Genomic DNA, 26,219 nt, shown 5'->3' with positions numbered 1-26,219 from the left:
TAGGTTAACCTGTTTGTTTCCTCAGTGCTTAGCAAAGTTCCTGACAGTCAACAATTAATAGATGCTTGTTGATTGATTGAGTTTGGAGACAGATTTTTAAACTTAGCACAGAAATATGATCTATAATCAATACTCATTTAGTCAGTGCCTATTATGTGCTAGGCACTAGAAACACAATACAAAGAGTGAAATAACCCCTACTCTCGCGGAATTTACATTTTCACAGAGAATAATATTATAGCAGCTACCCACACATCCGGTTGTCATATGTAGTCCCTTGCCCAGAAACATAGCTTCAGATTTACACAGCTCCTGCTTGGGTTCAGTCTCTCAAAAATCTCTCTTTGCTTATGCCTGGACGGATGGCGTAATTTGAAAAATACATATTTTAAGTCATCTCAAGGGCAAGAATAGGATCAAAGAAAAGTCTTTGTGTTCATGAGAAAATTATAACAGATGACTCTAAGGAGGGTGAAGGATTTGGACATGTATAATAAATTGTATTATAGAGCATAAGCTTCCCGATGGCTCTGATTGTTTTTCATGTTAACTTTTGTACCCCCGGGACCTAGCACAGTGCCTTGCCTAGAGTAAATGCTTAATAAATGGTGGTTGAATTAGAAAATATCCTTCAAATTTTTTAGACTTTGATGGACACGATGTTACGAACAAAAAAAATATAAACTGGGAGATGGTTATAGAAGAATGAGAATCAATCATTCAGTTAACAAGCATTTATTAAGTATCTACTGTGTGCTTAGCATAGGGGATACAAAGAGAAAGCTCAAGCAGTCTGCATTCAAGGAGTTAACATTTTAGTGGAGGAAGCAACATGCAGATAAATATGTATAGGTAAGAAACCTAGATAGCAGGTAGAAGAAAACCTTAGAGGGGTTAGCACAGCATTGTAGACCCCAGAAAAGGCCCTGCAGAACGTGGCATTTGAGCTATGCCTGGAAGAAAGCCAGGGAATGACAACAGAGGCCAGAAGCCAACTGAGTGGGAAAAGTCAAGGTCATCTAAAGAAAATAGCACCATGTTCATATAGGGGACTTTTGAGGAGCTCAAATTTGAAATAGACCCATAAAAAGAAGAATAACCCAGGAAAATGCACAGTGTGCCTCACATTGGTAAAAAAGCATCAGAATGACAGACTGCAAAAAATAGCTATCAGTGGCAACACAGGGATATCTTTTAAAGATACGTAATCTCTAAATAGGAAGGTAGCTCAGAGATAGGTTCTGTGTCCCCAGGAGGGCATGACCCACCAGCAGAAGTAGAGACATTATTTCCCTTTCTCAACATTGTTGTGACCCATCTGACTGGCTCATCTGTCTGCAGCCACAGTCTGTCCATCAGTCAAGAAACATTTATTAAGTGTTGGTTATGTGCCAGGCTCCTTTGTGTCAGGACAGTCTTATGTGGGAAAAGGGAATGCATTAAGCAACTGCTAATGGCCCCTGGATTGTCTCTTCTTTCCAATCAAGGTTGTGAGTCTGTCTTTGATCTGCCCATTTTGGCTCCATAGGATTGGGCTGGTTGAGCAAGTGGGCAGGACTGGGCCTTCTCCCTTCGCACTTCTCACGTGGATCCTGCCAGCCAACTTCTGCCTCTCTCAGAGAGCTTTTTCTTCATTCATAATGTGCTCCTGCTTCTTCTAATCTCAACATCTTGTCACTCATTGGGCTGGGATACAGGATCACCTCAACTCCCACCCACCCCAGGCCCAGACCTATCACATTCTATCTTAGAGCAATGACATTGGTTTGTGGCTATCCCTTAATATCTCCCAAATCTCCTGTCCTTGAGGAATTTTCCTTCCAATGCCAAGGTTCCAGTGGTCCTTCCTTAGTTATAGCTTGAAGAGAAGCATAGTATACAAAACAAAGAAAGTGATAGCTTCATGGAACTCTGTCCTAGACTGATCATATTTGGAGCATTGTGTTCAATTGTGGGTGCTATTTTAGGATGTCCATTGGAACATGTCCAGAGGACAGCAAAAAGATTATATTGCATGAGGATTGTCTGGAAGAACTGGAGATAATTTAGCCTGGACTAGTCTACTTATCTTAATAGTCACTGAGAGGGCTACAGAGAGGGCATGGGGGGGGGTGGAGACAGAGAGAAAGAAAAGAAAGAGGGAGAGAAGACACCAACACACAGACACACACACACACACACACACAGAGGATTAATTAAGTAACAATTGGGTCAGGCCACACCTACTCTAGCACTTAGCACTTAGAACATAGGAGGCACTTAATAAATGTTTATCAATTGAAAAACTAACTTTATTTTTTCTTTTAGATGAGATTATTAGATTGATAATAGAGGAATGCCTATATGGATTTCAGCAAGGCATTGGACAAAACCTTTCATAATATCCTTAGGTAATAAGTTCAGAAATGTAGATCAAATAATAGATGGTTGAACAGTCATCATAAAAAGGAGTAAGTAGTGTTTAATGGACCATCACCATCTGTAAGGTGGACTTCTGATGGGATAGTGAGAAAAGTACTAAAACTTGAATCAGGGAGATGTGAATTCAGATCCTGACTTTGAAACTTACTAGTTGTATGACAAGCTCAGTTCCCTCATCTGCAAATTGGGGATAATATACCTGTAAAACTTATATTACATGGTTGTTGTGAAACTTAATTGGGTTTTGTAAGTTTAAGGATAAGGCCAAAATTTTCATTTATATAACAGAGTGTGACAGCAAAACCACTCAGCAGAAATCTGGAAACATACTTGATGCTGACTCCCAAAGACCTACTGTGTGACATTAGATCTGTATTTTATTCTCTCTTGACCCCAATATTCTCAGCTGTAGAATGGGGACAGGGGAGTGGCTTATAGGATCTCTTAGGTCATTCTGGATTTGTATGAGTCTACTATTTCCCCTAGGATTATTATTATTTTTTTTTTTTTAGGCAGTTGGGGTTAAGTGACTTGCCCAGGGTCACACAGCTAGTTAGTGTCAGGTGTTTTGGTCTGAGACCGGATTTGAACTCAGGACCTCCTGACTTCAGGGCCGGTGCTCTATCCACTGCGCCACCTAGCTGCCCCTCTAGGATTATTTTCTAATGTCCCTGCAAATTCTCTCCTAATGGTCTTGCAGTGGATATTAAGTATACACAGCTGAGCTATGGGTGGGTAGGGGAATAGGATAAACAAAAACACTCCCTACTTAATGGGTAGATTGAATTGATTTTGTGGGTGTTGATATAAATTGTTGACACAGCTATAGAAACCTCTTTCCCTTCCAGATTTGAAGCAGCCATTCATGGGGTTATTTTAGTTATCTTCCTTTAACAGCAGCCTTGTAGGGACTTGGCCTTATCTTTCTTTCCATTATTAAGACAGTTGGTCTGATATGAGTCTCCACCTTTTTTTTTTTTCCCCATAAGAAGTACTTGTAAATCCTCAAGGCTGACATGCAGGTCTCCTTTCTGAGAAGTCCCCATAATATAGTAACAAGCTTTTCAAGAACCCACTAGCAATGCGAGTAGCTAATAGATAGAGGATAGGTAATGCATGTTTTTCACTAGGTAACATCAAAATGGGGTCAAGACCTTGAAATGGAGATCAAGGAATTGATAGTTCTTATTTTTGCCCCTAGGAATGCCTTTCTGAGCAAATAAAGCTCCCGATTTAAATAGGCTTACCCGATTTGGACCCATTTTCCCAGCATGAAGTTAATATTTCAAGATCTGAACCATAGCACTTGCATAGAACACATTTCTTCTACAATTGCTAGTTTTCTCTAAGTCTGAAAGTAAATTACCTATTATAATTTCAATTGATAGAAGCCTGGAACAGCCAATTAGAAATAATGGGGTGCCTTTGTGAACACAATAACTTTTTAAACATCCCTTGTTATAGGACAAGCAGACCAAATACAGTGTTTTTATTCTCAGGTCTGATAACCAGCATTCAGGAAAAAAGAGGGAATACCTGGCCTGTTTGGCCTTTATCTCTCTTGCCCTTTTCTAAAAGCAAAATCATTGCCTTTTAACTATTTTAACTCATCCGTCACCATAGGGATCTACAGACTTGTGCTTTACACGTTTGACACTGGAGACATGGCTCTGTAGAAATATATGAGAAAACCCATGTAGGCATGAATGGAGGATATATTTGCAATCACTTTTTTCAAGCAAAAATTGAACAATGTCTAGGTCAGCTTCCCTTAATGGCTACCTACTCTATTAGATATCTCTTACAAATGTTAGATATAATAAACGGCTTCTAATTGAGTAGGTGTTATCGGTAACTTTCTTGAAAACTTAGCTTCGTGACATTTTTCATTGATTTTCCTTATATTAGAAAATGAAATGTCAGGTACTATTAATTGCATTTTCACAATAAGCAGTTACAGCTGGAGTAACAGCTAAATTAAAGCACGTCCTATCTAATGCACAATGGATGTATTCATTTAAATGTATTCAATTTAGATGAATGTAACATGTCTATATTCATTACCATTATACGGATCTGTAGGCTGAATTGATGGGGTGGTAATTGCCATCTTTATAAATGAGACAGTATTGCAGGTTTCCGGTGGAAAACCCATTTTGGTTTCACATTTCTCACTCCCACACAGTAGCATATTCTATAAGCTCCCTTTCTTGCACAGACATTTACCTTTGATTTCTGATAGGCCAAAGCACAGAGGATGAGGTCTCTTCAGCAGCCCAAGGTATTGAGTACATGACTTTGGACGGCACTTTGCTTCTGTGGGCTAGACAGGAAGTAAGAAAGGTGATGCCAAACAGCTCTGTAACCAATATTTTCTTTGCCTAGGGAAAGTTGCAGATAGTTCCTCACTCAGTGCCTTGTACGCAGTAGTCAGTTAATATGTGTTTGTTGATTGATTGGGGGAGGAAGGGTTTGTGGGTATCACTGAAGAGGTGGGAATTATTTTGGGGATGAGACTGCCGAGATGTCATGGTGGGCAGGGAAAAGGATCCTGGGACACTTGCTGAAGCTCTTGCCACGAAAGTAGAGTGGGTAGGATAGGAAATGTTCCTAGTGGGATGGTGTCAGTGGGCTTGAAATTGTCTGCCATAGGTCAAAGCTCTGGTTGTCCCTCCCTATTTATTGCTCTCTTCCTAACAGTCTTCCATTTATTCCATCCTACTGCCTAATGGCTCACACCTGCCCTTTAGCCTGCCTACATTCCGGCTCTGTACACTGAGAGATGCAGAAGAGTATTCTATTTATCATGGAACACATTTTCCCAGGCCTTGGATGTTCCCTGTTCCCTTGCTACTAATGAAAGAGAGTACAGAAGCTTCCTCTGATAGGTGAAGCCTCTACCCTGATCAGGAGGGAAAATCGTAAACCAGCTCAAAGCGCTTTTCCTTCTCTTTCACTACAAAAGGGTATCTTGCAAACCCTCAGAGACCAGCTCCAATGGAGCGAGCCTAGCAGCTCTCTACAGAGATCTTCAGTATTCTTTGCAGCTCAAAGGAGCTGGTCCTAGTGCTGTGGACATGGGGGTTCATTTGCCTGTGTACAATTCAGTGTTACGCTGCCTGTTGAACAACTCTGGGAAACAATCCTTGACCTTTGTAAACTTGTGTGATGCAGCATCTGTATTTGATCAATAAGCAGGAAATTCTATTTTTTTCTTTCCCCCATGGAAGACAAGCATAATTAATCAATCAGGCAATAGCTACTTCTGTGATTATCTTAGGGTGCACCTGGGAACTGCCTTGCACCTTTTCTAAAGTGTCTTCCTGGTAGAGGATCTGCATATTAATTTATATTGAGGAAGATGAAGTTGGTGGGAGAGAATGCTGATGACGCAGTTTCAGCACAATATATATTTCTCAAAAATAATCTCCTATGTTCAACCTCCACTAATTAGAGAGTTACTCTGATTTATGTAGTTACATAAGCAAATACTAAGCATTTAATTGCCAGTCCATGAGCAAGGGGGAATAAAAGCAAAGCCCTGGAAACTTGCCAAAAAGTCAGAAACTGCTTTCTTTCAATCTCGGAAGGAAAAGTGAGATGCCCCTAAATCTTGCTGTCCACAGAAATCTTCATCTATTCAATGTGGTTGTATGTAGGTTTAAATTTAGGTGTCATGATTTTCCCTGAGGTTTAGGGAATCGTTAATGCCTGGACACCAGAGTGAGTATTCCTGTCAAGCCCAGGAAGCTAAAAGTCTGGTCACTAGGGAAAAAGGCATGCCTGGAGTGAATTAGACAATTAGTGAGTGGTTTCCAGTTCTGTGTTCTCAATTCAAAGGGAAAACATAGGGAAAGCAGGGGATGTGAGGTGAGGGAAAGAATGCTAAACTAGGAAAAAAGAGATCTGAGTTCTGTTCCTGACCCTATCACTTACTAGCTCTATTCTAATGGGCAAGATCCTTAATATCGCAAATTCGGGTCTTCCTTATCTATAAAATAAGGGGGTTGGTTAGATGTTTTCTAAGGCCCTTTCTGGATCTAAAGTTCTATGGTTCTGCTGGTGTGAGTGGAGGGCTCTCCATCTAAACAAATGCTCACCTTTGTCCCACCTTGGGTGATGTAGGCAGCTATGTCAAGGTAACTTGGGGCTCTGTCACATCACAATCAGAGGTAGAAGGGCCTTAGAGATCATCAAGTCAACCCATTTCAATCAAGAGAGACAGTGAAATTGAGGCCTTAAAGCAAAGGTGGGCTAGTAAATGTTTAACAAGTGGCTCTCTGGGGGAAAAAAAAGTTCAAACAACGCATTTTAAAGTTTAATCTGAATTATTAACATTTTCTTATGTCTAAGAAATCAACAAAGCAATAAATCAAGCCCTCATTTGTAGTACTTGCCAATTGCTATCGTATAAATGCTTACACTGAAAATTTAACAATGAGTTTTCTGACCCAACTCCAGCATACTGCTGCTTAAGGCCACACAGGTGATTAGTAGTAGATTTAAACCTAGTTCTTTTCATTCCCCCTCAACAAGTTAGACATATCTCCTTGGAAATGCATTATTGCTTAACTATGAACATAATATTTCAATTTCAAAACACATGAAAATCATAAATATTTCTTGGATCCTTTTAACATTGTTGCATTTTGCTTATTTTATATCAATGTTTCTTCAATTTCTGTATTTTTGTGTTCCAAATGTTATTTCTACTTTAAAAGCCTCCATATCTTTGGTGAGAATGTCTGTCATAAATTCTAAGCTCTATACTCTGTGGTCTTTATTATTATTTTTTCAATACTTCATTGATTGAGAACTCTAGGTTCGAATTTATTTGATTCCTTGTACTTTCTCTTGATTCCTTCCTTCCTTCCTCCCTTCTTTCTTTCTCTTTTCCTCCTTTCCTTCCTCCCTCCCTTCCTCCTTCTTTCTTTCTGTCTTTTTCTCTCTCTTTCTCCTTCTCTCCTTTCTTCCCTTCTTCCTTTCTTCCTTTCCTCCTTCCCTCCCTCCTCTTCCTTATTCTGGAGTTCTTGCTGCTGTTCTTTTATAACTCCTCTAGGGTCCTCAGAATTATCTAATCAATCAGGAAATTTTGGTTCATTTTCCTTCTGTTCTGGCTTCTGAGTTTTTATTCCCTCCCCTACCCTTTTCCTTCTAGCTAAATGAGCCTCTCTCCCAATTTATGTTCTTGTGAGCTACCTTTTGACTTTGGCTTTTCCCCTTGATCTTTAAAACCTCCTAATTCCTGTTGCTTCTCTCTTAGTTTCTTCCAAAATCTTTGGTTCTTCCCCCCCACTTTTTCATTGCTGCACTGATCTCCATAGCTGGATTTCCTTAGCCTCCTTGGGCTAGTCCCTTCCCAGAGTAAACTGTAGCAAAAGAGAGAATTGGTTCTAGTTCTAAATCTCTCTCTCTCTCTCTCTCTCTCTCTCTCTCTCTCTCTCTGTGTGTGTGTGTATAAGATCAAGCAATTTTATTGGGAAGCCAGGATAATAGACCAAGTTAGATTATGCTGCAATTCTCGAAGTAGTCCCTTGAACATAAGAGTAAAAGGTCAAATTTGGGCTTTCATGTAAGGAATATGAATTCAGTCCTCAAAGCTCTGAGCTGGTATTACCATCAAAGAGATATGAAGTACAGAAATTGATTTTCAGCTACTTCAGTTTCATAATCTGAGCACATATTCAGTATCACTGGAAATGATACCTCTACCTTGTATCTCTAAAGTCTCCAAGGAACTCAGGAGTTTTATAGGTTTCATAATTGTTTGGAACAATGTGATTACTCCTCTTACTTTTTCTGTGAGTGAAGAGATAGTTTGGATAGCATTGGTCCTGTTTCATTAATGAGGAGACTGAAAAACAGTATTGCAAAGGGACTTCCCTAAGGTCATTCAATAAGTTGATGGCACAACCCCAAACTGAGACCTGATATTTCTACTACCAGTATCAGAGGCTGGCAGAAATTCTGTCTTTATCTACGTGACTTGGTACTTTGAAGAAAAAGTGAATAATTCAGTCAAAGATCCTCTAATTCTGTCTACTCCATAATTAACATGGATTTCTGACAGGATTCTTTTGTTTCTGTGGGAGAGTGAGTCAGAAGACTAAAATGCTGACTCCACTAAGTGTGATCTTGTATGATTTTGACAATGTCAATTAGAGCCTCAATTTCTTCATCTATAAAATGATGGGGTTATATTAGATATCTTCTAAGATTTCTTCTGTTTCCAAATCTGTGATTCGGTAAATACCAAATCCCTTGCATAGAAAAACATATTTTTTCCTAACCCTACTCTCTCAAACAGTAATTGTGAAATGTAATGACTAAAGAATTCACACAAAATTGCAATAATGAAAAAGAACCACTACTACCAAATTATTTAAAATTAATTTTATTAAGAAAACTATCAAAGTAATTGAATAATTCATTTTTCAACCATTTTACGAATCATTGAGAATGGTTAACAAGAGGTTTTCTTTTCATTTAAAAATGTTCTACTTATATTAATATGAGCTACTAAAACTTGTCTCCTCTAGCAATTAGTGAGGATTATTGAAAAGACTAAATTGAAAACAACCAGTGGGTTATTAACAATATCAGAAGAATACATGTAAAAATCTCTTACATTTGGAAAGCATTACTTTACCACTTCCTTTTTTATTTTTCAAATCAACTGATGCGTTCAAAAAACATTATACCCATATGACGTTCAAGGCACTGTGCTAGGTATTAGAGAGACAGAGACAAAAATAAAATAGTAAAATCATATGTTTGAGAATTACAAGGAACATCTCGTCCAACCCACAGACCAAAGGAATTTCCAGTGTAACAGTGGTCACCCCTACCCTCAGAGAGCTTCCATTCTACTAGTGAGAAGGTGAGAGGTTTACATTTTACTTTGAAATAGGGCATGTGAAGTTCTCTCTTTCTCTCTCTACTCTTATCCCATTGAATAGTGTATCCAAAATGTTAGAAATAAGGCCTTAGAGAAATAAAGCCTTCTAGTTAAAAAAAAGAAACTAAGCTCAGAATGAGTGAAGAATTGTTTATTTTTATGGTTCTTGTGAGAGAACCTGGCAAAACCTCTTGGAAGAGATTGCACCGATTACAGAATTGAGAAAAAGTTTTATACTGTTAGAATGCCGCAACTCCTCCCTTCCAGGCCTGGATTGGTCCGTTGCTCTCCAGGTTACAATCTTACACATCCACCCATCTGATGTACCCTTGACATGCCCCCCACATTCCTCATCATCCAAAAGCTTTTGTCCTACTTAGGGCTAGTTAAAACTGGTTCTGCCCTCTAGAACTTTGGGGCCCTTCTCATTGGCTTGCCCTTTCAAGGTTTTGCAAGCTTGTTAAAATAATGTAACTTCTTTGCTGATGTTGTAAGATGCCAGAGGTTATCTTAAATTGTGGGAGCATGATACCTTGTCCCTTGTAAAAAATAAATATTGGAAGGAGCGTCTGTCCACAGAAGAGATATTCTTTTAATTTGCATGGGACAGATAGTCTTGGAGTCAGGAAGACTTAAGTTCAAGTTCAAAACATATTGGTCATGTGATCATAGGCAGGTTATTTAGAGTGACCTCTCAGAGGCTAAGATCATTTTCTAAGAATCTAAGTTTTAGATGGATTGTCAATATTCATTGCTGAAGTGAGTCTCGACATTGAGAGTTTTCCACATTGATAAAATCATAGATCCAGAGTAAGGTAGATAAATGGATGGATAGATGGATAGATAGAGTAGATAGATACATAGACGTATTAAATAGATAGACGATAGAGAGCTAGACAGAAAAAGGATAGACGAGATAGAGAGAGAGAGACAGTCATGTGTAGAAAGACGGATATTCCCTTGCCCTGGCTATCTTGTACGCCCAGAATATACTTCCTTTTTTCACTGATGCTTCTTAGAATACTTAGTGTCATGTTTTACATCAGGTCTGTCCTAATCCTCCCTACCATACACACATCAAAAACAAACAAAAAAATTCCCTGTATCTTGTATATATTTCTAATAATCCTATACATAAAGATATTTGTCTCTTCTAATAGAATATAGGCTTCTTGGATGTCAGGGACAGTTTTCTCTTATTTTTTTTATCCCCAGCCCTGAGCACACTCTTTGGCACAAAATAGATACTTAATAGAGATAGATAGATAGATAGGATAGATAGATAGATAGATAGATAGATAGATAGATAGATAGATAGATAGATAGATAGATAGATAGACAGATAGACAGATCTATCAACATCTATACTCCAAAAAGGCAAACATAAAGGTTGTGTGGTATAATGTATTGAGAATTGGCTTTGAAGCTATGAAGGCCTAGGTTCAAGTGTCACTGCTACCAAATGCTGGCTATGTGAGGCTGGTTGAGTCATTCCCTTCTCCTTGCTCCAAGCAGCAGTTTCTGTAAGTTGCAGAGAAGGTGCTGATCTGCATGGTAGAGGGAGGTTCCTCACCTTGGAGTTTTCTATACTGAATTAATCTGTTAATAATATATGTAAGAAGGAGAAGATCGGGGTGAGGATGATGGGTTAGAAATGGAAACGGACTGATTAGAACAGAAAATTTGTGGTGGAAGTGCAAGTATAGAAGCACTGTTAAGTGCTTTTGCATGCCAAATACTGTGTAATGTTGGGAATACAACGGCAAACACCTAATCTCTGCTCTCAAGAAACTCACAGTCTAATGGAGAAACGACCACCTTCTAACAATTATGTGCAAATAAGATATATACAGAATAAAGCTGGCAGCTAAGTGGTGTCATAGTGCATAGAGTGCGATGCCAGGAGTTAGAGAAACTCATTTTCCTATGTTCCAACCTGGTCTCAGACAGCTACTAGCTGGGCGAGTCACTGAGCCCTATTTGCCTCAGTTTTTTCATCTGTAAAATGAGCTGGAGAAGGAAATGGCAAACCACCCCACTATCTTTGCCAAGAAAACTTCAAATGGGGTCATGAAGAATTGGGCATGACCAAAAAAACCAAACCAAAACAAACAAGCAAACAAAAAAAACAACTCAACAACAAAGGATAAAATGGTGATAATCTCAGAGGAAAGACATTTAGATGTAAAGAGATTAGGAAAGGCATCTTGCAGAAGGTGGAACTTTAGCTAAATTTTGAAGGAAGCCAGGAGGCAGACATAAGAAGGGAGAGATATCCAGACTTGGAGGACAACTTGTAAAAATGCATGGAGTCAGAAGATAGAGGATTTGGGCAGAGGAACCGCAAGGAGGCCAGTGTCACTGGATTAGAGGGAAGTAAGGTGTAAGGAGACTGGAAAGACAGGAGGGGACCAAGTTGTGGAGGAATTTCAACGCTTAACAAAGAAAGAATTTTATATTTGATTGTGGAGGTGATAGGGAGCCACTGGAATTTGTTGAATATGAAGGCAATACGTTCGGATCTGTGCTTTAGGAATATCAATTTGATCGCTAAGTGGAGGATGGACAGAGACAGATAGAGACTGGAGGCAGGAAGACTTAGCCATCGGCTATTGCAGTATTCCATGTGTGAGGAGATGAGGCCCTGCATGAGGGGGGAGGCAGTGCCAGAGGAGAGAAAGGGGCACATACAATCAGCCTTACAAAGCAGCGTGAGATACAGTTGATTAAGGTGGTGATGCTGGTCTGATCCATTTCTCCACTCTCATAGGTTTCCACAAGAGTGAACCCCAGAGGGTGATCTCGACTGTCCACCGATTCTCACCATCGTACAAATTCTTATTACAGTCAAGTTAACTGCTTAGTTTATTCATCTGAGATCAGGGTTGTGTAAAGCTATTTAATGAGAACCCTAACCAGAACTTCTGTCTTTTCAGGATGATGCTGAAAAGGAGAAGGCCACAGCCAAGGCTCTGGAAGATGTCAAGGCAAACTTTTACTGTGAGTTGTGTGACAAACAATACCACAAACATCAGGAGTTTGATAATCATATCAATTCTTACGACCATGCCCACAAGCAGGTAAGTTGAAATGGAGCCTAACTGCCATTTTTTTTTTTTTTTGGCTAGGCAATGGGGTCAAGCTAGTAAGTGTCAAGTATCTGAGGCTGGATTTGAACTCAGGTCCTCCTGACTCCAGGGCCAGTGCTCTATCCACTGTACCACCTAGCTGCCCCATGACGGCCATTTTTACTAACCAGTTCAGGCCACCATCAAAGCTGGCTAACTTTTTCTTTATGTGAAAATCGGTGAAGAAAACACTTCATATCTTTGTTGTATTTGATTTTTCTAATCACATGGCATGTTGGCTTATGTATGTTTTCAGATAAGAGGGTCCTTTTGCTATGAGGTGTGATTTGCATAAGGCCTCAATAGACCCTACTAAAGAAATTTAGAACCTTAAGGGAGATAGGATGATACCTTAGTCCTCTTTGAACTTTGTGAAACTTTATAACCTGGGTTCATAGCCACATATATCTCAAGAAAAATCAAATTTTATATCAATTACTGAAGGTTCCAACAGTTTAAAATGAAATTATAACTTCCAAAAAAATGATTTCTATGTATCTTCTTCATAATTATAATAAAACTTATTTAAAAAAAAAACTTTGAAGTAAAATTCTTGGAACCCTTGTGCTTAATACGAATTTGTAACCCAGTTTTGCCACTTCAATTCAATTCAATAAACACTTATTAAGTGCCTACTATGTGCTAGGCACTGTGCCTGCACTGAGGATACAAAAATAGTCAAAAGACAGTCCCTGCCCTCAAGGGGTTTACAATCTAATGGGGGAGATAACATACAAACAAAGGTATACAAAGCAAGGTATAAACAGGATAAGTAGGAAATAATTGAAAGACAGTAAGAGGTGTTAGAGAAAGCTTCCTGTAGGAGGTGGGATTTTAGTTGGGACTTTAAGGAAGCCAGGAAGGTCAGTAGTTGGAATGGAGGAGAGAGAATGTTCAAAGGGTGGGGAATAGCTGAGAATGCCCAGAGGGGAGAGATGAAGGGTTTTATTCATGGAACAGCCAGGAGGCCAGGGTCATTGGATTGAAGAGTATGTATTTGTGTAGATGGGTGGGAGAAGAAGGGGAAGGCTTGGGAAGACTGAAAAGGTAGGAGGGGCTAGGTTAATGCTTTGAATGCCAAACAGAACATTTTGTATTTGCTCCTGGAGGCAGTAGGTCACCACTGGAGTTTATTGAGTAGGGGGTGATATGATCAAGCCTATGTTTTAGGGAAATCATTTTAGTGGGTGAATGGAGGGAGGATTAGAGTGAGGAGAGACTTGAGGCAGGCAGGCCCACCATCAAGCTCCTATAGTAATTGATGCATGAGGTGATGAGGGTCTGTACTAGAGGTGTGGCAGTGTCAGAGGAGAGAAGGGAGAGGTGTATTTGAGAAAATAATAATTATGCTACCTACCTCACACAATTTTAAAGATGGCACTTATATCACTATGCTCAAGAGTGGCAAAAGTCCCTCTCTGTCCCATACGAAACCTGGTTCATCTCAATTTAGAAAAAAAACCAACTGCTTCAGCTCCTGTTCAATTAGTATATAAAACTGTCTGTCATAATACAAAAGCCATTCACTTTCTGCTTCTCCACATATGAAGCTAATCCCTATAATCTCCATTTGCCTCACAAAAGGATGGGTTTTTCCCCTCAATTAGTTCATTTCAGTGTCAGGTCTCTCTGAGTTCAAAGGGGTCCATTCTTAAAACATGTGATCCTGCACTGCCCTTTCTGGTCTACTTGGAAGGATCTAGCACAAAAGAGGTCTTGTTTCAATGTACTTAATCTGGGGGGCAATGACTGATGACCTGTAGAAGGAATTCAGTCCCATTAAAAGGGATGAACTGGGTGGGTTGGATTCAGTTCATGATTTCTGTTATTATTATGATTTACTCTGGTTTGAGACATGGCCATACATGGTTCTGTCTCTCTGGGTTGATGTCCAGTTGAATCAGACAGGTGGATAAAAAGAGGTAGTCCTAACAGGCCAGACTATCTTGCCTTGAATTTCCACTTAACACATTAGCAATGGATGAACAGAACATGGTGAAAATGAATGCCTAATAATACCAGGTGTCAGATGATGGTTCTCTCTTTAATCTGTCTCCTGGCTCCACATCTGAAACTCAGGTTCAATGGCATGTGAAGCACAGAATCCTAATAAATCAGAAGTGATGAAGCCTGCCATATTCTGTAATTCTGCTATTGCCTTTTAGAGTGTAGAGGTAGAGAGCTTCACCCAAGAAGGTATAAGAGCATGAAAGGTTCTATATCTAATTCTAGGATTGGGTTTTATGAAGGAAGTATCTTTACCTAGTATTATGATTCTTGTTTTTATTCATTTAACAAATATTTATTGATTGGCTATTATGTTCAAGGTGCTATACTAAGCAAGGTAAAAAATATCCCCTTTAATTTGACTCCTGTACTTTCAAATTTATTGAGTTTTATTGGCTTTCAAATGTGAACCAGCTGATAACATGGATTGAATTATGATTTGTGCTAATTGGGTAAAAACCAGTCAATGGAATCTTGACACTAAATATGATCCTTGTGGTTATAGAAGCTAAACTCTCACCTGCTGCAGCGATTTCCTGTACATCATCTAACTTCTGCTTGAATACTTCTAGCAATGAACATCTTACCTCTTGAGACCCTAACTAGGGGTGGGGAACTTGCAGCCTCGAGGCCACATGTAGCCCTCTATGTCCTCAAGTGTGGCCTTTTGACTGACTCCCAATTGGGAATTTGTTCTGTGAAATTTGGATGCAGTCAAAGGGCCGTACTTGAGGACCTAGCAAGCCACATGTGCCCTCAAGGCCAGAGGTTCCCCATCCCTGACCTAACCCATCCCATTACTGGAATGCTCTAAAGCAATATTGAGAATAATGTCTAAGTACTAGAAATGCAAATGGAAAGAAGGAAGGAAAGAAGAAAGGAAGAAAAGAGAAAGATGTAAATTTCTTTGTTTTTCCTATTTACTACAGGTAACCAGTTGAACTACATTTGTTGATTTTAAAGCCAGTTGCTTAATATCTGACCCAACCAAAATGTTCTCTGAAACAGCAGCCTGGAACAGTAATGAAATGACAGATTACAATAACAGTAATAACTTATTTTGATAATGGGTTTTAAGACTTAGATTGAGGTAGATGGAGGAAATATTAGAGGCACCATTTTTAAAATATGAAAATGGGGACTTCAAGAGATGAAATGATTTGCTCAGTGTTACAGAGCTTCTAAGTATCACAGCTAGGATTCTAATGCAGGTGTCACGGTTGCAAATTCAGGGCTTTTTCTAGGAGGCGTGATAGATAGAGTGACATGCCTGGAGTCAGGAAGACATCTTCCTGGGTTCAAATCTGGCCTCAGACACTTAGTAGCTGGTGACACCTAGTAGTAGTGACCCTGGTTAAGTCACTTAACCCTGTTTGCCTCAGTTCCTCACCTATAAAAAGAGCTGGAGAAAGAAATGTCAAACCACTCCAGCATTTTTGCCAAGAAAACCATAATTGGGGTCACAAAGAGTTGGACATGACTGAAAAAGATTAAAAAAAAAAAAACCACACAGATAAATAAGATAAATAAGATAGTCTGGAAAGATCGAAGAAGTTGTGAAGCTTTTGTTTTTCTTAGCATACTGCCTTGCATACAATGGACATCTAATACATGGTTACTGATGAATAAATGAATGAATCACAGTATTAGTTATCAACATATCTTCCATCATAGACTAGATTTAAACCAGGATTGAATACTATCATTTGAAAACAATGGAACAAAGAATGTACTGCTGGCATTTGGCCCAGAGTTCATAAACATGCCTCTATTCCCTATCAATTTGGATTTGTTCATTTTGGTTTTTTCCTTCTGATTCCTTTGTCTATATCTGACACAAAGGTGAAACTGTAAGAAACTGCCAAATCTAGTTGTAGAAATTATAATAAGATCTATTATATTTGCTCATGCTTTGAACTATTTCTTCTTTTACATAGACAACTGGTTCAGTTTCTTTTTAAAGAAAAAAATTCACCTACATTTTTCTGGGAATATAAGATGAATATAAAATTTCTTAGAACTATCTTTGTATTTTATTAGATTTCTTCTTTTAGTAGTCCAATTCCCTCCCTAATATCTGTCATATAATTAAGCATTTATTATTTTAATTTTTCCCTGGAAAACATTGTCTAATATTAGTTAGTGATCCTGTTGACCTATTTATAAAGCATTTTGGATATATTCTTTTTTCTCACACCCTGAAGATGTTAAAAAAGAAACAAAATCTTTGCCTATGATTTTTTTTCTTTCGCTATTCCTTTCAACATTGTTTTAACCCATGTCCCAGTTTTCTAATACCATATTGACTTTTGTTTTGTTACAGTTCCATGATGCCTGAGTTGAATAGCATATCAGTCTTTACAATATACCCACAGTGCCTCTCCTACCATTGTTTAAAATTAGTTAATTTTGTACTCTGCATCTATGATCCTCGTGTTTAACACTTACATTTTTTGAATACCTATAAGGCATAAGGATCTGGAAAATTCCCATGACAATCTATATAAGGTACTGATTAGTGTAATAAGTTTATAGCAATGGAATGAACAGATCCCAAATATTATAACCCATGGACTTTGCATAAGTCCTTCAGTGTTATACTCTGGTGATAAAAGTGGATAAGGCAACAGTAAATATGTTAATACCCAACCACAAAGTCTCAGATTCAAAGGGACCCCAGAGACCATTTAACCTGTAGCTGACCTACGATCCTTTCTCTGGTGTCTTCAACAAGCAATGTTCTAGTTTTGGTTGAAGAGTTTAGAACAAATTTAAGAACTGAATAGCAAGACAGCAATATACCAAGACCATGTATATTTTGCTGCCAAGTCAGTAAGACAGTTAATGATGAATCTTTGTTTAGAGAAAGATGACTGAGGCAACATGGGATGGCTTCATGGAAAAGTTGGAAATTGGGCTTGATGAGTAAGACGTGGACAGGTGAAGATTTGGGAAGGAATTCCAGACAGAAAGCAACATGGGCATAGTTCAATCTTACAGCCTTACTTCTGAGAATAAAGAAAAAAAAATCAGTCTAGTATTAACAGTGTTTCTAGTTTGATCATCTATTCCCAAATGAAGTTTATCAGTTATCTTGTGGTCATAATCCTCCCTGCAGCCACCTTTTGCTTCCACTGTAAATGATCACATTTTAGGTTCTGTTTTTGACTTGTGGTCTTCATTTTGTAGTAGATATATCTCTACTGGCTTTTCTGAACTCAGAATCATTTTCTCTTAACTTACTATAGATCCACCTACTTTGCCCTCCCTCTGCTCCCCATGTATTTCTTACTGTATGATACTCTTGGCGGGGGGCAGAGGTCAGTGGCAGGAGCTAATTTCTTGCTTAAGTTTTTAAATTTCTTTACTCTGTCTTTCCCTATGCTAGTGTCATCCCACTGGACTTCAAGAAGATAAGCTTTTGGTCCTCTGAAATGTACTTGACAGAATTGCTTTAAAGCAAATAATGGGCTTTCCTTTGTTTTGTCCATTTCTATTAGTAGCTTTATCTTGATGACAAACTTTACTTAAATTGCCATTGCTGAGTCAGGCTATGTCATCTTTTTTTTTTCTTCTCATCAATTGATCTTATCTGAGAAGACAATGTTAAATTTAAAAAAAAAATCCTTAGTTTACATTTGATTCTTTGATGAGGAAAAGGAAATAAAGTACTTTTATTTTATTATGATTCTTTGATGAGGAAAAGGAAATAAAGAAATAAAGTACATTCCCTTCTGTTAAGGATTCATTCCTGAGGTAAATTAACTTTACCAAGATAATTGTTCAGTGCCAGAAAGGGGAGAAAGGAGAAATTATCTTTTAAGGGTAAGTAGTCCTCTCTAGAGAGGATTTTCATCTTTTGCCACTATAAAATTAAGTATTTTTATGACAGTATATAGGAGAAAGTATTGGATCTGGAGGCAGGAAGATATGGGTTTTAATCTCATCTCAGATATTTGATAGTTGTGTGACTCCAAGAAAGTCATTTAACTTCTCTTGACCTGATTTTCCTCATACGTAAAATGAAGGAGCTGAATCCACTGACCTCTAATGCTACTTTTAGTTCTGAATATCTGATCCTCAGATCCTAAGTTCCTTTAGGGATTCTTGCACACCTAAAATCTATCCTACTCACTGATTCCTGAAATTCTACCACCAGCGATCCATTTATTGGTGGTAATCCATTCTACAAAGTTCTTTTAAATAGCACTATTGCCTACTCTATCCTCTCTTGACTTCTAAGACATCATACTCTCCTGGTTCTCCTCCTATTACCTTGACCTTCTCATTTTGTAACTCATTTTGCTACTCATACTCTTTCTGACTCTATAATAGTGAGACGATCAAATCTTTCTAGACTGATTCAGTACATCTTCACATACTGAGTCACTGTTTGTCATCTTCAAGGGATCAGGCAGAATCAGAGAGGTAACATTTGGCTGGGATCTCCCAGCCAATTCCAGATTTCCAAAAAAGAGTGAGAGAGGAAGAGGGAGAGGAATGAATATTTCTATTTGTTCTTTAAAAAAAATGTAAATTAGGATTCCTTCCAAGGCCCTTATCTTTTCTTTCCTATTAATCTTAGCTTTATTCCATTTTCCTGTATGGGAAAGATTCTCTGTATTATCAATGAAACTTAAGTTTCAGCTAGGAATAACTTTCTATAACTTGTTTATCCAGAGAGTATAATGTCTCTATGTTACCAACTCTGCTCCATTCACTCACATAAAGAGGGCAAATAAGGTTTATTAGAGTTTGAAAATATGAGTATAGATTAGGATGTTCTGCTGTCAGAAAGACATAAACTTTTGTTATCCTTCTAGTAGTGGGGCAGAATTATGTTAATTCATCCTCTCTCCCACCTGGATCCCTAGTGACTAATGGTTTATATTGTAAAGAGACTTGAGTATACAGTGTATGGTTGGGAAATGGAGTATGCAGTCTTCTCAGCAACAGACCCCTTCTGAGCCCTCATACATGGATTGTCATTGTTGAATGACACAGTGATAGCCACTGTAAAAATTATTGTCATCTATGCTACTTTTGTGGTAGCTGAGGGGAACCATATAAATTTTTTTGTCTTTTCATAGCCCTGTGTAGCTTGCAGATGTAAATCAAATAACTGTGTTCATAAATGGACAGGAAGGAAAAACGCTGTTGGTGATGCTCTGATTTTAGTAGCCTGTGCACGTAAACTTTGGTAGTGTTATCTCTGAAAATGAAGGCTGGAAGCCTGTGCTCCAGCTAATGCTGAATCATTGGCTAATGATCAGTATTAATGCCCCCACCCTCCAAATTGTCTAACATTCAGTGGGAAGAAACATATGAGAAAACATTCACGTCGGAGTATCCCAATTGATTTTCTGATTGTCTTTGGAATCACTGGTTTGATCAAATGTTAAACTGTTTGCATTTCAAGGGGGATTTTCCTGTGTTTTTGACACCGAACATTCGAGCAATGATTAGACATTAGCTCACTGTAGAGTAATTATCACACACATATATGCAAATGCCAACAGTCACTTATCTCTCTGTGTGTATTACAATCCTATTACAATCAGCTTCAAGGCACTTTCCACATTCCATAATAGGACGAACCTTTGCTTTATTCATATAATAGTTGACATAAGTGGAATACGAGCTGGGGTTTAGATGTCTTTTTTCCATACAGAGCTTTTACGAAGTGTAACGCGGATACTTTTTGCAATGTTATGTGTTATATATTAACAAATATATGTTACATATGCATTTATGTATACATATATTAAGTATCATATTATAATATATAGTTGATCAGACAATCTCAAAAATTGAAAGCAACTTAATAATAATGATAATAGCTAGCATTTACATAGCACCTACTATATGCCAGTTACAATGCACTTTACAAATATTGTTTCATTTGATTCTCACAACAGCCTTGGGAGGGAGATGCTGTTATTATTATTCCCTTTCTGTGACTGAGAAAACTAAAGCAAACATAGGTTAAATGACTTGCTCAGGGTCACACAGCAAGTAAGTGTCTGAGGCCAGGTTTGAGTTCAGGTATTCCTGACCCTAGGCCTGGCACTCTATCCACTGAGCCATCTAGCTACTTTCTAGATCTATGTTGTTCAATCTCTGGATGAACAAGAGTCTTCTTCATGATCTACTCGACCAGTCTTTGCTTGAAGACCTCCTGTGAGAACAAAGCCACCACCTACCCCATAGTAGGCACCTAATAAACCCTTGTTGATTGACTGACTGACTTCCCAAGGTGGCACATCCTACTCTTTGTTTTTGTTCAGTTGTGTCTGAGCTCCATTTAGGATTTTCTTTGCAAAGATACTAGAGGTTTGCCATCTCCTTCTCCAGCTCATTTTACAGATGAGGAAGCTGAGGCAAACAGAGCCTCTGTGCCCAGAGTAACACAGTAATTAGGTTTCTGAAGCCAGATTTGAACTCAGGTCTTCTTTACTCCAGGCCTGGCACTCTATCTACTGTGCCATCTACCTGGCCAAATCCTACTCTTGTATAACACCCATTATTAGGAAGTTTTTCCTGATACCAAGTTGAACTTTTATTCTTTAAAATTTTTCTTATCGCTGAAGCATCTATATGAATGATTGGTTGTCTCATACTCCTGTATATTTTACAAGTATAAACCAAATAGCTATATTCATATAAGCACAGCATAGAAAGAAACTATATAAAACATTGACAAAGGTCATTCATTGCCTTAGTGAATAGAACATAGGGTTTGGAGTCAGGAGACCTGGTCTGAATTTTGGTTTAAACACTTAATAGCTGCTGGGCTATGGACAAGTCACTTAAGCACTGTAAGTCTCAGTTTCTTCATATGTAAATGGGGGGGGTAATACCTCAAAGTTTCCATCACTATCATCATCATCTCACAGAGGTGTAAGGAAAACACTCTGTAATCTTTAAGTAACATGCAAATGTGAGCTAGGATAAGAGTTAATCTGTAATTGATGTCTTCTGGTTTCCTATGTATTGCCATTATTACATTTACCCTAGTTGCAAAGAGAAAGTTTTTCCAATGCTGGACAATTTCTGACTTCTTTTGACCAGAATTGAGGGTAAAGCCTTTCAGTCATCTTAAATATCCCAAACATACACACACGACAATAAATACTCCAGTGCTCTGAGACAGCTAGTATTTAGAGCACTGGGCCTAGAATCAGGAAGATCTGTGTTAAAATCTGGCCTCAGACACTTACTAGCTCTGTGTCTCTGGACAAGTTGCTTGACCTCTGTTCGCCTCAGTTTCCTCATCTATAAAATAAGGATAATAACACCTACCTCCCAGGGTTGTTGTGAGGATCAAATCAGATAATTGTAAAAAAGTTCTTAGGATAATGCTTGGCACATTGTAGGCAATATACAAAGGCTTATTCCCTTCCCTTTTCCTGGCCCAATACTCCAGTGGATGTGTGGTTTCATTAGCCTGAGTATTCCTTTCAATGATGCAAATTTCAAGACAACCATGCTTAAACATTGTGTCCAACTCTCCATGATGGCCCATATGGTCTCCACAGGGTTCCATCGGATGTGCTCAAGGCCTTCCTTAAATTCTCCTCCATCAAAAGGATAGCAATGAAATAGGAGGGCTGCGCATTCATTATCTCTCTCTCTCTCTCTCTCTCTCTCTCTCTCTCTCTCGACATGACTAGGTCATCATCTTTTTCAATCATACATTTCTTTGATGACATTCTTTTAGAACACTTTTCCTGAGTGATTCTTTTATTTGTGATATAGTGCTGTCTGCTTACACCCCTCATTTATATGTCTCTCTGTTCACCCATTGGGTGATCCTCAACTGTAGTACTATCCATGAAATTATAGCAAATTCAATTTTAAAATAATGTAGTCTTGAAATTAGATTGTATCTCTGCTTAAGGAAAAGTCAAGCTATCACTATGTTAGAGGAAAAGTATATATTCTTGCCAAAACATTTATGATGGAAATTTTACCATTCTTTTTCTCTTCCTGTGCCGGCCGCGCTGTGCACTCTCCTCCTATAAGGAGCAGGCTGCCAGGGTCATACTACTTACCAGTCTTCGGAGCCTACCCGGATAAGCACACAGAGACGAGCCGATCAGGAGGTGCCAACACTCGAGCTTTATTCAGAGGCCATCACAGCAAAGCCAAGCAGGAAGCCCAGAGCAAGAGAGCAGGAGCAAAAGAGAGAGCTCCAATCTCTACTGTTCCTTAAGTACCTACTTAGCCCCTCCTCCTCAGCCCGCCTACTAGTCATTGATTGTAGGATCAGATACTGGAAGGGGATGCCTGGGTTTAGCGCACCAAGGGAGAGGAAGTGACGCAGGAGGCTAGGACTGGATACAGGAAGGAGGCGTCTGGGGTTAGTGCATAGACAAAGGGAAAGTACATGACCCAGGAAGTCAGGCCCAGATACCGGGAGGAGGCGTCTGGGGTCAGTGCTACACAAAGGGAAAGTACATGACCCAGGAAGTCAGGAAGGACACAGGAAGGAGGTGTCTGGGGTTAACGTTGCACCTAGGGAAGAGGACTAGATAAAGGAACTCGTTCTCTGCCGTCCCACTCCCACGTGGCACTGCCCCCTGCCTCAGGAGCACGTGCTCCGGCTACTTCCTTGCATCCTGTTCCTTCTCCAGCTTATCACAGCTCCACATAGCACTGCCCACTGCCTCGGGAGTGTGAGCTCCGGTTACTTCTCCGTATCCAGTTCCCATCCCAGTTCACCACAACTCCGCCTAGCACAGCCCCTGCCTCAGGAGCGTGAGCTCCGGTCACTTCCTAATATCTTGTTCCTACCCCATCTTGCCACAACTTTTACTTGGCAGTAGTCAACATCAGACAGTCCCTCACATCTTCCCAGGTTGACAAAATGTTTGATTATTTTCTAATGTAAGGCACTAATTTTCTGAATGTTTGGCCATGGAGCTTATTAATTTGATGGTGTTACCTGGTGATTTTCTTTTCTTTCCCACGAAATAATTGTATGTAATATAGCCATGTTTCAGCAGCAGAAACTGAATTATCAAATGCCATTGAACACAGGCTTATGTCTTAAGGCAACAAATTCCAATTTTAAATGTCAACCTGAACGATTCTTTATTTTAATGCCACAAGTCTATGAAGTCCAATGGGCTTCATTAAAATCTGCTATACCAGGTGCCCTATGAATGCATTCCTGCTTTCTGATCCTGGTAAGCAAAGAAGACAAATTAACAGTATTCATCTTTGGAAATTGCATGTTGTTTAGAATAATGAGATTCCTTTAATCATTATTACTTAAGAAATCTCTAGGAGATAATGCAGAGATTCCTTTAAATTTAATGGCTAGATAAGCTAAATTTGTCATTAAATGTTAGTTGCAAAAGACTTACACTTGCTATTCTTTAAAGTGAATGCTAATTAACATGCAAATGAGCAATTTAACCCCCTTTAAATTGGAAAAACCCAGGGGACACTTAATTTCATAGTTGTTAATGATGGCCAAATGATTGTAAGACAATTCTTACCATTTCATTATGCAAGGAATTACAGGAATGTAGAATCAGATTGGAGCATTTAAAATAGAGCCTGAATCAGATGGTTCTGTCAAAAGAAGAATATTTTCTGTTAGTTTTTCTGCAACTTGACTTTCTGCTCTGCTCAGCAGGGTCTCATGACATACTCATGATGTAGAAATTCACCAGCTTAACCTCTGCTCTGAGCATAGGTGCAGAGGCAAATAAAGAACCTCTATAGAGTAGACCAGCTAATACCTGTTTCAGACCCTGTTTCCCTCTTGCCTTGACCCTGTCTCAGATATTATTGTGTCCTAGGGTTTAGACCGGGAAGGGACTTTGATTCATCTCAAGCCAACAAACACTTATTCATCATCATCTTATCATCATTATTATTATTATTATACATGAATATATTTATATATGAATATATAATTTATATTTAGACATTTATAGGAAAAATAATTTATATATTTCATTATGATATATATTTTGTGATATTATATTATATTGATTATATGTGTAAGGCATCCTGATATAGAGGACAGAGAGCTGGCCTCAGAGTCAGGACGAACAATGGATGAGTTCCTGTCTCTAAGACAATAGCTTTGTGACTCTGATAAGTTGATTAAACTCTCAGTGCCCCCAGAAAATGCTCTAATACTACCTGTTATGGAGATGGTACTGACCTAGAGTGGTAGAGGGAATTTCCTAACTGAGAGGTGCCTATTCCACTGAAATTACAGATCTGGTCTTTTTTTTTTTCTAATAATATTTTATTTTTCTCCCAATTGCATGTAAACCACTTTGTAATATTCTTTTTTTTTTAAATTTTGAGTTCTCCAAGATGGCAAGTAATTTGATATAGCTTTTACATGTGCAATCATGCAAAATATATATCTATATTTGTTATGTTAACAAATGTAGTCCTAAAAAAAGAAGATGCAATTGTAATGCATTATATGAGGCCCTAGGGATAATGAAAATATAATAGTTGCCTGCCCTCAAAGAGTTTATATTCTACCCAGAGAATATGATATATACACAAAAAGCCTTTTGTTAATTGCTGTTGTTCAGTCCTGTCTGACTCTTCATGACCACACTGGGGGTTTTCTTGGCAGAGATACTGGAGTGGTTTGCCATTTTCTTCTCCAGCTCAGTTTTTAAAAAATTATTATTTACTTGCTTATTCCCTCTCTCTCTGCCCTTTCTCTTTCTTTCTCTCACTGTATTCATTTTACAGAAAAGGAATTGAGGCAAACAGGGTTAAGTGACTTACCCAGGATCACACAGCTAGTGTCTGAAGCCAAATTCGAAGTCAGGGCGGAAAGTTTTCCTTATACCAGGCCTGGTGCTCTATCCACTGAGCCACCGAGCTACCCCCACAAAAAGGCATAGTGTGAGGAAAATGGAGATTGGGAAAGAACACTAATGATTGGGGAGTGGGGCATTAGGAGTTAATTATTGAATTGAGCTTTGAAGAAAAAAAAAGCCTGTTTCTGAGAGTTCAAGGTCAGGAGGGAGCAGATGTTTGGCAGGGACACAGCTCGTGTGCATGGATTCTCTGGCCATTTGTGTGGGTCTATATAGCCCACCGCCCCAAAGGCCAGCATGCACTTTGGATGATGAGGAGGAGATAATGAACCCCTCACTGAAGTGCCATCCTAAGGCGAAGGCCTACTATTGACAGAATCCCTTTACATTAATGTACAGAAGAATTAAATTGGCCAGCATCCCATGGCATCCCGGATCTGGGACCATTTCCTCCCTAATCTTCTTTTGTGGATCAACAGAGGAAAGTGTGAGGATTGTATTTTCAGCTGGCATGGCAAAGGGAAGTCTGGTAATTATTCCCTTCATCATTAATCCCCTTATGTAAACACCTGCTCTTCCACAAAATCCTGTGTTAACTAATTAAAGCATTTTATCTCATTACTTATAATAAAGTAGGGACTGGTAGCACAAGAATAAACACATTCTCTATGAAGCTGAATTGATAGCTACAACAGAAATTGGAGTTACAAAACACTAACATTTACCAGTGGGTGCTTTAAGTTTCCAGGTTCAAGGGGCAGCTAGGTGGCACAGTGGATAGAGCACTGGCCCTGAAGTCAGGAGGACCTGAGTTCAAATCTGGCCTCAGACCAAACACATGACACTAGCTGTGTGACCCTGGGCAGGTCACTTAACCCCAATTGCCTAAAGAAAAAAAAAGTTTCTAGGTTCATCAGGCAATTAAAAAACAACAATAACAGGCCCATCCTGTAAGTG

General features: G+C 38.9%; 1 protein-coding gene across 1 annotated transcript in view; it reads left to right on the top strand.

The window, feature by feature from the left end:
- The window catches only part of ZNF804B (zinc finger protein 804B), a 558,066-nt gene that overhangs the window by 473,181 nt on the left and 58,666 nt on the right, over window positions 1-26,219 (top strand). The window contains exon 2 of the mRNA XM_027847826.1: window positions 12,256-12,399. Within this exon, the coding sequence (XP_027703627.1) occupies window positions 12,256-12,399 (144 nt within the window). The remainder of the gene's footprint in view (window positions 1-12,255; window positions 12,400-26,219) is intronic.

The sequence above is a fragment of the Vombatus ursinus genome, unplaced genomic scaffold (genome assembly GCF_900497805.2).
Source record: "Vombatus ursinus unplaced genomic scaffold, bare-nosed wombat genome assembly UNPS02005459.1, whole genome shotgun sequence".
NCBI lineage: Eukaryota > Metazoa > Chordata > Mammalia > Diprotodontia > Vombatidae > Vombatus > Vombatus ursinus.
The sequence above is the reverse complement of the archived record's forward strand: the minus strand, read 5'-3'. Positions and strand labels throughout refer to the sequence as shown.